This window comes from Sceloporus occidentalis, unplaced genomic scaffold, assembly GCF_023333645.1.
Source record: "Sceloporus occidentalis isolate IW3139 unplaced genomic scaffold, rSceOcc1.0.p SCAF_5, whole genome shotgun sequence".
NCBI classification, from domain to species: Eukaryota; Metazoa; Chordata; class Lepidosauria; order Squamata; family Phrynosomatidae; genus Sceloporus; species Sceloporus occidentalis.
In genome coordinates this window covers 83,903,765-83,918,850 of record NW_028316985.1, presented here as the reverse complement: position 1 = coordinate 83,918,850, position 15,086 = coordinate 83,903,765, and the positions used below count along the sequence as shown (strand labels likewise).

The following is a 15,086-nucleotide window of genomic DNA, read 5'->3' as shown; positions in this document are numbered from 1 at the left end:
AAGTGTCTGGAATGTTTGGCTGTTGAGAGGATATGTACGCTGAACTGCAGTGGAAGTTATTTGAGAAGTGAAATGGGTCTCCAAGGAAAGCCTACAAATTAAGAGTAGAAAAGGAAATGGATAAATTGATCTGTTGCAGCTGGACCAACCATCTCCCCAGCCACAGAGCTGTGTAATACCAACTGCCATGTAGGACGAACCCTATGAGAAAGAGCAAAGCAGGCAAGGTTAACATTAGGACTCAGCTACTCCTAAGCTGGTCTTAGTTTGTTTCATTTTAATAGTGTGACTTTTGAAATACATCCCTTGCATTTTGTAAACATTGTGAGCCACTCCGAAGATTCAATTCAAAAATGGCCAAGAAGGTATTGAAAGAATGGAAAACTGAACATTCTTTTAATTCTATTGACCGTGGCTTCGCTCACTTTCCAGTGATCATGGAACTCAACATATACTAGCTAGCTAAAGCCAATAATTATAGTTATAGTATTTCTGTGTTTGCTTTAATGATACAAAATAGTAAATAAAATGCCACATTAAAGTTAGAATATGGACATATGTCTGACCTCTGTGAGGGTGACCCATAAAAACATCATGTTAGTTTTAAAAAATTCTATCACAAGAATTGTTAAACATTGCAAAGAGACTGTCTGTAGCATTGTGCATACTTGTTTACAAACACAGCCATATTGCTTTTTTTATCCTGCAGTCCCAATGCAGCATATAGCTCTCAAATTATTATTATTATTATTATTATTATTATTATTATTATTATTATTTAGCACTGTAGATTTGCACAGCGCTGTACATACAAACAATTGTATGTAAATAAGAGTAAACCTGCCTATGGCGTACAATCTAAGAAATAATAGGATAATACATATAAAATACATAGCAATACAGGAAATGGTTCAGTAAAACAGGCAACAAATGAAAATAACACCCATAAAAATAACAAAAAATGTCACTACAAGGGAACATAAAAAGGATTATATTATGCAAGTTTTAGACGATGTATAAAGTTGGCAAGAGGTAGTAGAATTGCTTCATTTCTTTCCAGAGAACTGGGCGGCGATGCATAATATAGCGGTGACAGTAGTGAAATGTTTTCAAGTGCTGCTTCATTGATGGATGAGGGCAAGACTAGACATTACATGAAACTTTAATGCCTCAATATACTTAAAAAAATAAAATAAAAGGTAGTTTTGAAGGGGTATAGAGGTGAAGATATGGAATTAACATCAAACTTTTTTATTTCTGAAGTCATGGCAATGCAGCTAGTCAGGTGTCTTGAACAGAACTGAAACCTAAGTACACATGTGCCAAACATAAGCCTGTCAAAAAGCATTAGCTCCACCTCACAAAATTGACAGGCTCAGTCATTTCATCATGCTCAGAACAGCTGGCTTTTCTTTGGTTGTTTTTCCTTCTTTCTCAGGCCAGCCTTGCCTAGTTGTTTTAACCCTCGCAGCAGTTGATAACAGAGGACTTAACAAGCAGAAAAGGGAAAACACCCCGACGCATTCCTTTACCAAACATTCAGCCAAACCCAATTATTATTCAAGCCTTCTCTAAGGCTACCTTAGATTGTGTAATTAATATATTTAAAAATATATAAAATCATTGCACATTTTGCCAGCTATATAGCCATTAATCTAACAACATATGTTACCTATTTGTTTAACATACACAATAAATTTGCATCCCCCTCTCCCAAGATAACATAAACCAGTTTTCACACACAATACCAGCTAGTAGGATCAATGAATAATATCAACAAGAATCTGTAGCTATGTATAACTTATATATTAAAAGCATGCACATGTCAAGAGTTCACAAAGCACCAGATAATCAGGTTTGTATTAAATGCCTATCAGTTCACACCTATCAGTTAGTACACCTATCAATCAAATGCATATCAGCACACCCGACATAAATCTTTCTTTATGCTTTTATAAAACAAAACATCCAAGTGAAGCATCATGACAGTGAACGGTGGAAGACACTCCCTCGGAGTGTAGTGGAGTCTCCTTCCTTAGAGGTTTTTAAACATAGGCTGGATGGCCATCTGTCGGAGATGCTTTGATTTAGATTTTCTGCATGGCAGGGGGTTAGACTGGATAGCCCTTGTGGTCTCTTCCAACTCTATGATTCTATGACATAATATCATACCTTCCAGTTGAAGCCATATATATTACAATACCATACATCACAGATGGATCATACCCAAGATACATAAAATGGTTCCTTAGCGCAATAATCATGGCAGGATTAGCCCAATCCTGACAAAGAAGGTGTTTAATTCTTTCCCTGTTAGTCATAGAATCATAGAGTTGGAAGAGACCATAAGGGCCATCCGATCCAACCCCCTGCCATGCAGGTAATCTCAATCAAAGCATCCCTGACAGATGGCCATCCAGCCTCTGCTTAAAGACCTCCAAAGAAGGATACTCCACGATACTCTGTGGGAGTGTGTTCCACTGTCAAACAGCTCTTACTGTCAGGAAGTTCCTCCTAATGTTGAGGTGGAATCTCTTTTCCTGGAGCTTGCATCCATTGCTCTGGGTCCAAGTCTCTGGAGCAGCAGAAAACAAACTTGCTCCCTCCTCAATATGACATCTCTTCAAATATTTAAACAGGGCTATCATATCATCTCTTAACTTTCTCTTCTCCAGGCTAAACATCCCCAGCTCCCTGAGTCTTTCCTCATAGGACATGGTTTCCAGACCCTTCACCACACTCCATTTTCTCGATGTCCTTTTTGAATTGTGGTGCCCAGAACTGGACACAATATTCCAGGTGGGGCCTGACCAAAGCAGAATATAGCTGCTGCATTGCACTGTTGACTCATGTTCAACTTGTGGTCTACTTGGACTTCTAGATCCCTTTCACATGTAGTCTCGTTCAGCCAGGTGTCCCCCATCCTATATCTGTGCATTTTATTTTTCCACCCTAAGTGCAGCACCTTACATTTCTCTGTGTTGAATTTCATTTTGTTAGCTTTGGGCCAGCTTTCTAGTCTATTCAGGTCATTTCGAAGTTTGATCCTGTCCTCTGGAGTATTAGCTATTCCTCCTAATTTAGTGTCATCTGCAAATTTGATAAGTATGCCCCCAATTCTTTCATCCAAGTCATTGATAAAGATGTTGAATAGCACTGGGCCCAGGACAGAGCCCTGTGGGACCCCACTGGTCACTTCTCTCCAGAATGAAAAGGAGCCATTGTTGAGCACCCTTTGGGTTCAGCCAGTCAACCAATTACAAATCCATGTAACACTTACCTTGTCTAGCCTACATTTTCTTAGTCTTCCTAGTCTATATTGTCCTTGCCCTGAATTTGAAATATGTATTTGCTCTCAATAGATCACAGTTGAATCTTTACTACGAGAATTGATTACTTGGGCAATTTGGAGAAATGAGTGGATGGATGGATGGATGGATCTAGATAATTTCAATTAGATACAGGCCTGGCTATGGATCAGACAGCTTTGGTCAGCTTGGTGGATGGCCTATGCCAGGAAATAGACAACAATAATGTGTCCCTGTTGCTGTTGTTGGACTTCTTGGCAGCTTTCAATACTATCAACCATGGCCTGGTTGGGATAGGACTTGAAGGCACTGTTTTACAGAGGTGCCATTTCTTTCTGGAGAGGTAAACACAAAAGATGTTGTTGAGGGATTCCTGTGTGAGTCCTTGCCATTGACCTGTGTGCTCCCTGTGGGTTCTGAAACTGCTGGAAGAGGTTGTCTGGAGTTTGGGGATCTGGTGCCATCAGTTTGCACACGATATCCAGCTATGCTACTCCTTTCCATCTCAATCCAGGGCAGCTGCCTTGGTTCTAAACTGGTACCTGCCATCAATAATTGATTGGATGAGGGTGAACAAGTGAAAACTTAATTCAGGCAAGTCAGAGGTGCTCCTGGTCAGTTTAAAGGCTTGTCAAGGAATAGGGAATAATCTGTAGTGAGTGGGGTGACACGTCCCTTGAAAATGCAGGTTCGCAGCTTGAATGTACTCCTGAACATAAGCCAGAACTTGGAAGACTAGGTTTTGGCAGTGGCCAGGACTGCATCTGTATAGTTAGGTCTGGAGCATCAGATATGAGCATCCCACTTCCAGCAGCAACAAAAACCAGAGGAGGATGGCCAGGTGGAGTCTTGGGGAAAAAAGAGGGGTGACCATCCTTTGGTGTTCACCCTCTTCTGGGGTGTCATCCAGTACCATCCACATTCCCGTACCCTCCTAGTGACATCCCTGGGAGGAGGGTCTTTCATATGATGTGCTGTTATATTTGTTGTTCTTCTATAAAGAAAAAAATTGTTTGTTTTTAACTGCTTTCGATTTTACTGAAAATTATATGTTTAACTTTAATATAATGTAATTTTTAAGCTGTTTTAACTTTTGTAAGCCGCCTTGAATCCAAGACTAAGAAAAGGATAGGATATAAATGGATGCTGTTTTTGAAAGAAGCAGTTAAGCACTCCCTTGCCCCCACATTGTGCTTAATCTCTTTCCAAGGTTGCTTTTAAAATGCCGTTGGGGTGTTTTTGTACACACTATCTAGTCATTGGCAAGAAAGTGATCCAGCTGTTCCTGTTAACTAATAGCAACAGAAACCACAGATTCTAAACTAAGAATGCTAGTGACCAGCTGAATTTTTCAGCTACATTTCTTCCTTTCACAGTTTGCACTAAGAAAATCTGTATTGCTGTAATCACTCAGAATTGGTTTAAACAGCTGCATAATGTTTAGCCATATTATTTTCCCCCAGTTCTTTTCTGTCGGTGCTTCACTGAGATGAGTCATGATATGATGTCAAGGAAAGTACGTATCTTTTCAAAATATAGCAATTTCTCCCAATAAAACCCTTTGTCTCTGGGAAAGTAAAAAATACCTAGGTATAGGAAAAGGACCGTTATCAGTATGTGAAACTAGCTGACTCTTTTCTCCCCAGGTTGTATGAATCAAAAGGAGGAAAAAGGAAAACATATTAAAGCAGAGACACAAAATGGCACAGTTAATCTCAGAAGCCAGACCTGGTTCCAATCGGTGAAGCTGAAAGCTGCATAATGGAGCCTCACCTTCATCAATCAAGGAGCAAGAAATACTGACTGGATTATGTTGATACTACTTTGGAGTGAATATGTGGTTTTTTACCTAGTGTTTGTATATAAAATGCACTGATGCGTATTATGGTATTTAATTATGTCTTTCAGACTTCAAACTACTACATGTACAGAAATAATGAAAACAATCTGATCCTCCTAATTTTGCTTCTCATAATTCTAAATAGCAAAACATTTAGCAAATCCTATAAATTGAAACAAAAATATCCATAAACAATTGTCAACTTTTTAAAGCCTGTGTGCATTGTTCAGAACACCCCTTGACTGAATACAGTGACTGGAAGATGTGGAACAAAAATATAAGGTCTGTTTTTCCTTTAATTCAATTTACCTTCAGCTGTGACTAAATAAATTTTAAATATATTATTCATCCCAGATTTTGTCCTTTTGGCTTTTCTTTACTTGTTCTGTCAGTCATGCCCTCTTTGTATATAGGCAGAGGATCCATGAGTCTGGAAAGAAGCAGGAATTCAAGTTTGTATTTATCTCTTCTTAGGCTATACTTGAAACATCTCCTCTGCCACAGACCAGAATTCTAGGCATATAGAAAGCAGGCACTTTAGGAGGCAGAAAGTCTAGTTGCCAAGCAAAAGCTTTGGAAACAATCTTTTGAGAATCCCCGCAGGTTGATTTAAAAGTTCTAATCCCTTGAAGAAGGCCGTAAAAATATTCCCAGGCCAACATGCATTGAGCTGTTTCCAAGAATAAAGTCAGCTCTAACATCCTGAGGCTTTTTGTCTCTTTTTCAGAGCATATTTGAGGAAGCAGACAAGACTAGAATCTCTAGATCCTTTTTGCTGAGTGTGACCCGTCTACATGTAGGAAGTGTGTTTCTTAATATGAGGAGTATTTTTAAAGTAAAAATAAACCTTTTTTCCCCAGCATGAGTTTTTCACATATGTGTTTTCTGTAATTATGGATTAAAAAAGATTAGCATGCTAACACATCTCTCAGTGCAATGGTACACTTTGTCCAGGGAACATTCTGTATTTATTGGCAACTTTCAGGGATGGGGAGGGACATCTGCCTCCCTAGAACCTTGTGGGCTGCATCCTATATTTTCATTCACTGCCCAACATTTTCCCATGTAAAAAATTCACACTGACTTTACAAGGCCAAGAGTACCCCTGAATCCACTGTCATCTGTCCACTGTCTGCCATTTCTTCCTTCCTGGCCCGGTTCGAGGACACATGGGAGCTGTTTTTCAAACCAGAAGGAATCCAGAGACCACACACTGCCCACCCTTGGATATATTTTGGCTTTAATACTTTCAGTGTACTGGCATCTGAGAAATCCTTAACATATTAAGAAGCAGAATGTTGTGATAATGGTTTCATAATAATAAAGACAATCCACTACATGTGATAAACTGGGCACTTCATGTATGCTGTGCTGAACTCTACTACATATGCAAAGCAAGATGTATATGTTGTAAAGAAATGAAAACAAACATTTTAATTTTAATAAATATTTATTTTACATGTCTGTAACAGATAACTGAAGTGAAACAGGATGGTGTACATACATAGCACTGGTATGTTATGTTATAATTGTTAAATAATGTTACTTGCTATCAGACAAAAATAGGATCATTTCTTAAGAACGGAACAAAAGGCATAACTTATACTACAGTAGTTTAGGAAAGAAGGTTACAGTGTTTGCCAAGAGGACTTGTAAGACCTATCCAGTTAACAGCTTTCCTTTTTTTAAAAAAAGTACCTAATTTTTTAATAACAAGAGAAAACTGGATAAGTTTTTTTACTTTTAAATGTTATACATATTGTTTGGCTTCTAATTTTCCCCAGGGGTGTCTACTGTGGGTGGTGTAACATATTCATCAGTTTTTTCTGTTGGAGGTGCTAGTAGCTCTGTGATCTCTGAGATTTTTTCTCCTGGAGGTTCTAATTTGGATGACCCAGCACTCTCCAAGGCTTTTCCCTCTGAAGATGGCTCTACGCTCTGCTGAGGAGATGATGCACTCTGTCGACGTTTTTTCTGTTTCTTCAGGGTGGTTGTATCACTAGTGGAATAATAACTAAACCACAGTGGAGGGTCATCATCACTGTACTCACATTTCTGAAGTTTTGGTGCATATTTTAGAACTGCTTGTCTGAAATAAACATGTATGAGATGATATTAATGCATAATAGCACTGTGAAAGGCATGTTCTTGTACAAAGAACAAGCAATGTCTCAAATACACAGAAGAGTGTTTCTCTGAAGATGCCAGCCACAGATGCTGGCGAAACATCAGAAACAAACTCTTCTAGAACATGGCCACATAGCCCGAAAACCCCACAAAAAACAGAGAGGAGTCTATGGCTGGCCATCACCTGTCTATCTCAGCTCTTCACCCACTGCGATATCATGGAATATTCACAAGTATCTTAACTGCTCACAGTGAATATATTATCACAAATAATTCTGGGGGCAAAACAGGATGTTAAATATGTGAAGGCAACTGAAATATGTAAAAAGTAGCTCTGAGGGACCCCAAAAATCCCGAAACAATAGAGGGATGAATACAGGGGAGAATAGCACTCTCACTCTCCCTCCAGCTATAAGAAAGTAAAATGGTCTTCCTGAAGGTGCTGCTTATATGTCAAGGGACGCTTCATTGGTGCCAGTGGCTGCTTCCTTTGTCATACAAACAGTCCCTATGGAGAGATTATTTTTATTGGAAATATGGTGAGAAGAGAAAAAACGTTAAACCTCTTCCACACCTGAACCCCCTGCATGCTGACACAATCTTCCCACATTCTAGCAGATTTTTAGACATTCTTATCCAGTAAGTTAGTCATTTGTCTGAAGTCCCAACAGTTAGACATATACTATGAAGAGCTCCATACAGATCAGGTTTCCTGGATCATCATCACCATTATTATCTGCTTTATGATCTAGCCATTACTCATAATACTATGATGCTAAGACCATTGTAATGGTCGTAAAGGGAAGCAGGGCAGAAATGGACTACGTTAGACAAAGGCATTACTTTCATTTTACCCCATGCATCCCAAATACTCACAATGTATATGTTCAAGATGGAATAACCAATCTACTGCCCATCTTAGTCCACCAGTTTACTTCCCCACTGGTCAACCTTTGGGAACCTGCATGCAGGACAAGGGTTCAATAAGACCCTTTTTCTGCCTCTAGAGCCACTGCTGATATGAAGGAGATATTAGGTGGTGGTTGATTCTGAAGCTTATTTCAATTATCATCTGCAGCCTACAAGATCCTACTTTCAGTGACCTGCATGTAAACCAGATGAATAGTGGTTTGATGACTACTTGCCAACATGAAATTTATGGACTCTACCAAAAGAAGGAATATCAATTTGAGTAGCGGGCAATTTGCTACCACAGTGTGAGCACTTCTGAAAGAGGGCTTTCGAGGACAAAAGCCCTGAGGCAACAAAGAAGCACTTGGAAGGTGAAAGTAAAACAAAATTAAATAGGAGAATAAAAGAATAAATGCTATAATAGATTAAAGGGCTGTGATGCACAAAGAACAACAAATAATGTAAAGCTCATATTGGGTGTGAGATAGGGACTGTCCTGTTCTTTTCTTTAATATGAAAAAAGGAATTAACATCTACAGAATAAAGTGTCTGCCTTATTAAAATGAGGAAAGAGTTAGTGGCTGAAGTATTCCGTTACATGTCTGCTTTGGTAAAGTCATCTTTTGAATTAATGTATCTCTATGCTCTGAGCTCTATTTATGCCTTTTGGAATGATGGCTTTATTATAATGGTTCAAAAGGTTCCTTCTTTTTCTAAATGGTATTTGCACTATTATTATATACATGATCTGTTGGTAATATTAATATAAAATAAAGGTGCTGTTATTCTAAAATGGTTCAAGCATGCAAGGCACCTCAGTATCTTCTTTGCAACTGAAGCAAGAGCACATTGAGCTCCATATTCTTATTTGATCCTCATAGAAAAATGAAATGATTATTACAGTAGTTTGGTCCATAAAACAATTGCCCTTTATTTATTTCCATTCCAAAGCAGAACTTGGCTTCTCCTGTTTTCTGTTTCTGTTACAGACTATCACTGAGAGCATTAGGCTGTTGAGAAACCTGTCTAGATCAGTACAACTCAAAATGGTGGCCCATGGATCACTGCTGGTCCAAAGCCATCAGCTAACAATCTGCAAAATTTCCAGGAAAGAAAGAAGCAATTGTAGCCAATGGTCACAAATGTGGGACTGGTCGCTGGAACATTAGAAGACGAAAACTGTCAGACCTACACATCAGATAATCTGAGAAACATTGGTCTAGATGACCCTTTCATTGCAGGATTCAGACGAATAGTTTTAGTTTTCTCGGATGATCTAAAATCTAAGCTTACCTGGTAATACCTTTGCAGTACAGCATCTTAAGAATTCGGAGTTGATGACAACCTTTCCCCAGAAACTTCAGTGCTTTGTCAGTAATATTTATGCAGCCTGAGATATCCAAGTAGTGAAGAAAATTGCAGCATACTGCCACAAATTGAATACCGACATCATTTATCTGCAATGTAATTATGCAAAGCAAAATAAACACTGAGAAAATTAAGGTATTATTAGACTGTCAAAAGAAGGGGATTTTTAGTCGGTTTGTGAAGAATTTAAATACTTTGAACATGAAAACTGTGGAACTAATATCGGCTTCAAAAAACAAAAACTTTGTATGGTCTGATGGCTTCAGTGAGATATAATTGAAGCACATGCAGCAACATATGGTTTCTTTTAGGGAACAAAGGAGAAAAAGCTAGTTACAGAGCCATCCCAGCCCTCTTGGTCTGCAATCCAGGAAGCCTTAGGATGCAGTGACAGTATCCCTCCATTAGTGTAGAGGAGTTCGTCTGTGGGACATTTGTCCTGGAGGTTACATTTATGCCTGTGGAAAACTGTGGGCATCAATCTAACATTTGTAGGGCCTCAGATATGGCATTCCAAGGTAAGAATATAAGAGCTAACTCTGGATTGGTTGGATGGAAAAAAAACCAACCCTTCACCCACCTGATAAAAGCTGGGATCAGGCCCCACAACTATGCCAGCCTGGAGGTGGCATAGTTACTCCTTACCACTGCTTTTTGTCAAATGAAAAAAATACATGCACACAGAGACAATTCTGGCTGTCATGAGTTGGCAAAGGTTTGGGAATGCAGAAAACCCACTGCTTTACTCCCAGCATTTCATCCCACATAGTATTGCTTTACAAGATTCTGATAACAGAATAGAAAGATATTATGCTTTCCCCAAATCAGTTGTAGAGTTTTGAATGATCATTTTTTAAAAAAAAAAATCATTTCCCAACTTTTCCAATTATTGTTAAAGATTGTTTGTGACCATCTCAGACAAGTTAAAAATGTTTCATTTGTAACATGTAATTATTTAGACTGGGCATGTAGAAGAATTGCTCCTGAAGACAAAGATTATCAGGAAGGAGGTCATTTAATTCAGTTTTATGGCTTGGTTTATATAACTGTTAACTCCACACCAGCTTTCATAAATGTTGGAAATTAACAGTCAGGAAAAAAAATGTGGGAAGTAAAATACTGATTGAAATGTATAAGATAACAGAGTTGGGAAAAGAGGTCTGCCTCTAGAGGGTTTTAATTGTTTTATTGCTATGAACTCATAGCAAGAAAAATAATTCTTGCTAAGTGTTTTGTTGTTAACTGCCCTCGAGTCTATCTCGACTCATGGAGACTTTGTGAATGAGACATCTCCAGGACTCCCTGTCCTCCACTGCTCTGCTCAGTTCCTGCAAACTCATACCCGTGATCTCCCTAATAGTCTAGCATGCGGCCTTCCTCTCTTTCTACTTCCCTCCACCTCTCCTAGCATTATTGTTTTATCTAATGAGTTGTGCCTTCTCGTGATGTGTCCAGAATATGACACAATAGCCTCAGTCTTGGCTTTCAGGGAGATTTCTGGCTTGATCTGCTCTAGGACCTACTTGTTTGTCTTTTTGCGGTCCATGGAATCCTCAGCACTCGTCTGCTATTTTGTTTCTTAATTAACTGCTTCATTAATATAATTAATTCATTAATCATTAATATAATTGCTTCTGTTTATTTACTATTGCTTTTTTGGAAATATAGAGGGAGAAATCCTCTTTTTAATAATGAATGCTTAATCACTCTAATTAATGTCTAATTAACAATTTGTAAGCTGCTCTAATAGCCTTTTGGCTGGAGAGTGGGATATTAATAATAATAATAATAATAATAATCATTACTTTGAAGAAAATATGCTCCTTTATGAAAGTACAACACTTTTTATGCTGAGATTACCTAATAACATCAGTGAAATTTGCTTGCTGTGAGATGCACAATTTTAGTTTACATTATAAATTGCAGGCACACCAGGCTTAATCAGGACCAGGTGATTAAAACCTGTGTTCCACAAACAAGGATCCAGATTCAGATATCACCTCTTGCACTAAGTTTGGCCTTTAGTAAGTCTACTTAGACTGCCCATTCTTAAATCCAAGTTGAATTTAGTGAGACCCACATACGTATATTTAAATTTATTAACAACATTAATAACATTCATTAACAACACTTTCTCAGGCACTCAGGTGGATAGGCTGGATAGAATTCTGGAATGATTATTATTATTATTATTATTATTATTATTATTATTATGTAATTGTATTTATGATGCACTAAGTAACAAATTAGCTTAGCACTGTACTCTCCAAGGATTTAGTATTTAAAAGAAACACTAACAATGATTTTAGTAATTAAGGAATCTTCCACACCCCATATTCTAGCACTATTTTGTCTGGCTTCATTCATACATACCTTGCAACAACCAACCATACTAAGAGTTGTAAGCTTACGGCAATTCAACGTCAAGTTTTTTAATGAATGGTTGGATATTTGAGGGCAGAAAGAAAAATCTATGTAGTCCAGTCTTCTCACATCAAAACAGAATCTCTGGAACACACATTACAAAAGTCCAAACAGATTTTAAATTATTTATCCAGTGAGTTTAGATTTATTGTTCTATAGTGTATTCATACTGAAAACATTCTGTTAATCTTCTCCCAAACAATGAACATATGAAATCTATTTTATCTTTTATTCAAGAGGCAAAAATAGTAATGAATGAAATTATTTTGATTAGATTTATAGTCATAATCTAGAAAACATGCACTGCGTATTTTGCACACACAATTCTATACAGTATCTTCCAAAACAATCCCCAGCAAAAGCAATTTGATCTTAGACATGATTTATTAATTTATGCATCACTCTTAAAAGTTACAATTTCAACAATATCTCATGTAAGGCCATGTTTTGCTTTGTACAGCTTGCACACAAGTGACACAGGAAGGTAGCAATAGATTCCATGAGTCACAGATCAGAATTGGCCCTGAGCCAGGTGACTGCCTCAAGCAGAAAATGCTACCATATGGATTTGCTCCATTGTCAAAACCAGTATCTCAGATTAGACCTGGAACAAAATAAACAGTAGAGCAATCTCCCCCTGCAAAAAACAAAACCTCCTAGGTATAATAATATTTTCTTCCCACACAAGAAAGGATGAAAGCATGGACATTCACTATCTGTAGCTTTCAGCCATTTACATAGGAAACATTACATTATTTCTGAAATGTATAGTTAAAATATATAGTTAAAATTATTGAAATGTGTTATAACAACAACAAAAAAATTAAAACTGTGTAAATTAAAGAAATAAGATGATAAACTACACAATAGTAACAGAATCAAAGGAATGATATTAGGATGCAGGCCAAAGTCTTACCCCAACTCTTTCAAAGGGACAAGATCTAGCAAAAGGAGGTCTGCCACCATATAGAAAGTTCCTCCCACCCATCAAATTGCAATTCCATCCATTGCTGTAGCACAATTAGAGAAGAACTCGCTTCTTCATTTAAGGCAGGAAACGGGGGCTTTAATAAAGGACTGCAGAACACATAGGCCTAGATCTGGATCAGAGGCTATGATTCTTAACGTTACAATATGGTAGCTATGTTCTTGTCAGGACATTAAACCTTAATAGTGAATTGTGATAATGCATACTGGGGAGTCCTGCAGTTTCCTGTTGTTCAATGGAAGTTCCCATTCTGCAATCAGTCCTATAGTGTTCTGGTGCCCATTGAGCAATGAGTCCCAGAACCTGGCATTGCTGTTGTTGTGCTTCAAGTCAATTCTCACTTACGGAAACCCTAAGGCAAACCCATCACAGTGCTTTCTTGCAAGATTTGTTCAGAGGGGGTTTGCTTTTGTGTTCCTCTGAGGCTGAGAGAATATGAATTGGCCAAGATTACCCAGTGTGTTTCCATGGCTGAGCAGGGATTCAGGCCCTGGTCTCCAGAGTTGTAATCTGTCCAACACCGACACCATTACATCACACTGGCCCTCAACTCATCAACCAACTCATATCCAACCAAAGTTTTGAACTTGTTCTTCCAAGACCAAATCTGTTTACTGTTCACATAAATTATATCTTTATATTTGAGATTACATAGTGATTTTTTTACATGTAATAATAGAAAAAAGATGCAATATCTGTTTATCATTAGTGTGATTAACAGATCACAATGTACTTTCAGCAAAAATCTGCTTAAAGCGCTCAAAATAGTAGGACATCAGATGGAATGAATAAGCACACACAACAATGGTGGTAGGGGAGCAGCCAAATGCACCATTTGGTCTCTTGCTTCTTCTGTTCCCTTTCCTCTCTCCTCCCCCATCCTTTAAAATATTTTATCAATAAATACTATTGGTGGGTAATGAATGTGCATGTAATGTTTGAGGAATAAAAACATCACTGAACTAACCCTGTCTTATATTACATTTGTTATTGCGGCATGGCTACGTTTCAAGCCATTCAGGTAATGTGATGAACTTTGTGGGTTGTGTGTCAAAATTGTCCATATCAAAAATGTTCAGCAATGTGACATGGGTAGTGTCATGTTGTAGTGCAGGTCATCTCACATTTGTTGAACAGCCTAGGTATAAGATCTTTTAATACAGAAATATTTCTAGACCTTGAATGTACTCTGGTTTGCCACTCAATCTGGGATGTCATAGAATCTAATAGCAGGTATTGCCAACATCATCGTCATCGTCATCATCATCATCCAGTTTACACTCTACACTTCCTTATAAGAGCTTGCAAACTGGAGTGTTGGGTCAGCTTTATCATTTGCTATGGTTTTCAATGTGCAGAGTCAATAAAGTTCATATTAAGTTCCTAGTAGTAGAAATCCTGCTGGATAGCAGCAAAAACTATTTTGTAATTTGGAAAGGGGCCAACTGAGAGGGGAAATCTGAGTTTCTGTAGCCTACTTATCAAGAAGCAGATTAGGGAACATCTGGTTTATACTGGTGCTTTAAGGGAATTTATGCTACTATTTTTCAGAGAAATATAATACTACAAGTACAATGCAACTAATATTATTTATTAAGTAAATTAAATGAAAGAGATTTCAACATAATTTAAACTGCCCAGTGGAAACAAATGGTAATTAAGGTGGGATACATACCGGCAAAATGTAGCATGGTGGCAGCGGCAGTAGGGTTAGGGAGCACACACCATTCATACGTTCCCTAACCCTAGTACGTACTAGGGTTAGCCTAGTACGTAGTGGGAGTGAAAAATTGCGGCGCCCTGTCTACATGGGTGCCGCCATTTTGATGCGATGGACGCCTAGCATCCACACATCCTAGTGCCTTTGTGACATCACAAGTGCACCATTGGCGCATTGCGGCATCACAAACACGCCGCAAGAAGAACCCGCTTTTTGTGGGTTCTTTTTGCTCCGTGACGGAGCCGCGCGGTTTGTCCACTGCGGCTCCCTTGCGGAGCAAACCAGGGCGGCAGGAGACCACCCTTTTTGGGCGGTCTGTATCCCATCTAATTGACCCTAACTAAGCTGCACTATGCTCGTTAATAAACGAATAACATAATGTGTTCTCTGCATCTAAAT

General features: G+C 38.3%; 2 protein-coding genes across 4 annotated transcripts in view; one reads left to right on the top strand and one right to left on the bottom strand.

Moving 5' to 3' along the window:
- Positions 1-5,492, top strand: part of LOC149312417 (protein FAM185A-like) — a 54,749-nt gene extending 49,257 nt beyond the window's left edge. For both annotated transcript variants that reach the window (XM_089526867.1, XM_089526868.1), the window contains one exon: positions 4,955-5,492. In XM_089526867.1, coding sequence (XP_089382993.1) covers positions 4,955-5,070 — 116 coding nt within the window. In that variant the 3' untranslated portion in view covers positions 5,071-5,492. The remainder of the gene's footprint in view (positions 1-4,954) is intronic.
- A 1,151-nt stretch (positions 5,493-6,643) lies between these two features.
- LOC149312415 (F-box and leucine-rich repeat protein 13-like) overlaps positions 6,644-15,086 on the bottom strand; it is an 81,340-nt gene continuing 72,897 nt past the window's right edge. For both annotated transcript variants that reach the window (XM_089524593.1, XM_089524594.1), the window contains 3 exons: positions 11,929-12,063; positions 9,481-9,644; positions 6,644-7,237 (listed from right to left, as the gene is read on the bottom strand). In XM_089524593.1, the coding sequence (XP_089380719.1) occupies positions 6,919-7,237; positions 9,481-9,644; positions 11,929-12,063 (618 nt within the window). In that variant the 3' untranslated portion in view covers positions 6,644-6,918. The remainder of the gene's footprint in view (positions 7,238-9,480; positions 9,645-11,928; positions 12,064-15,086) is intronic.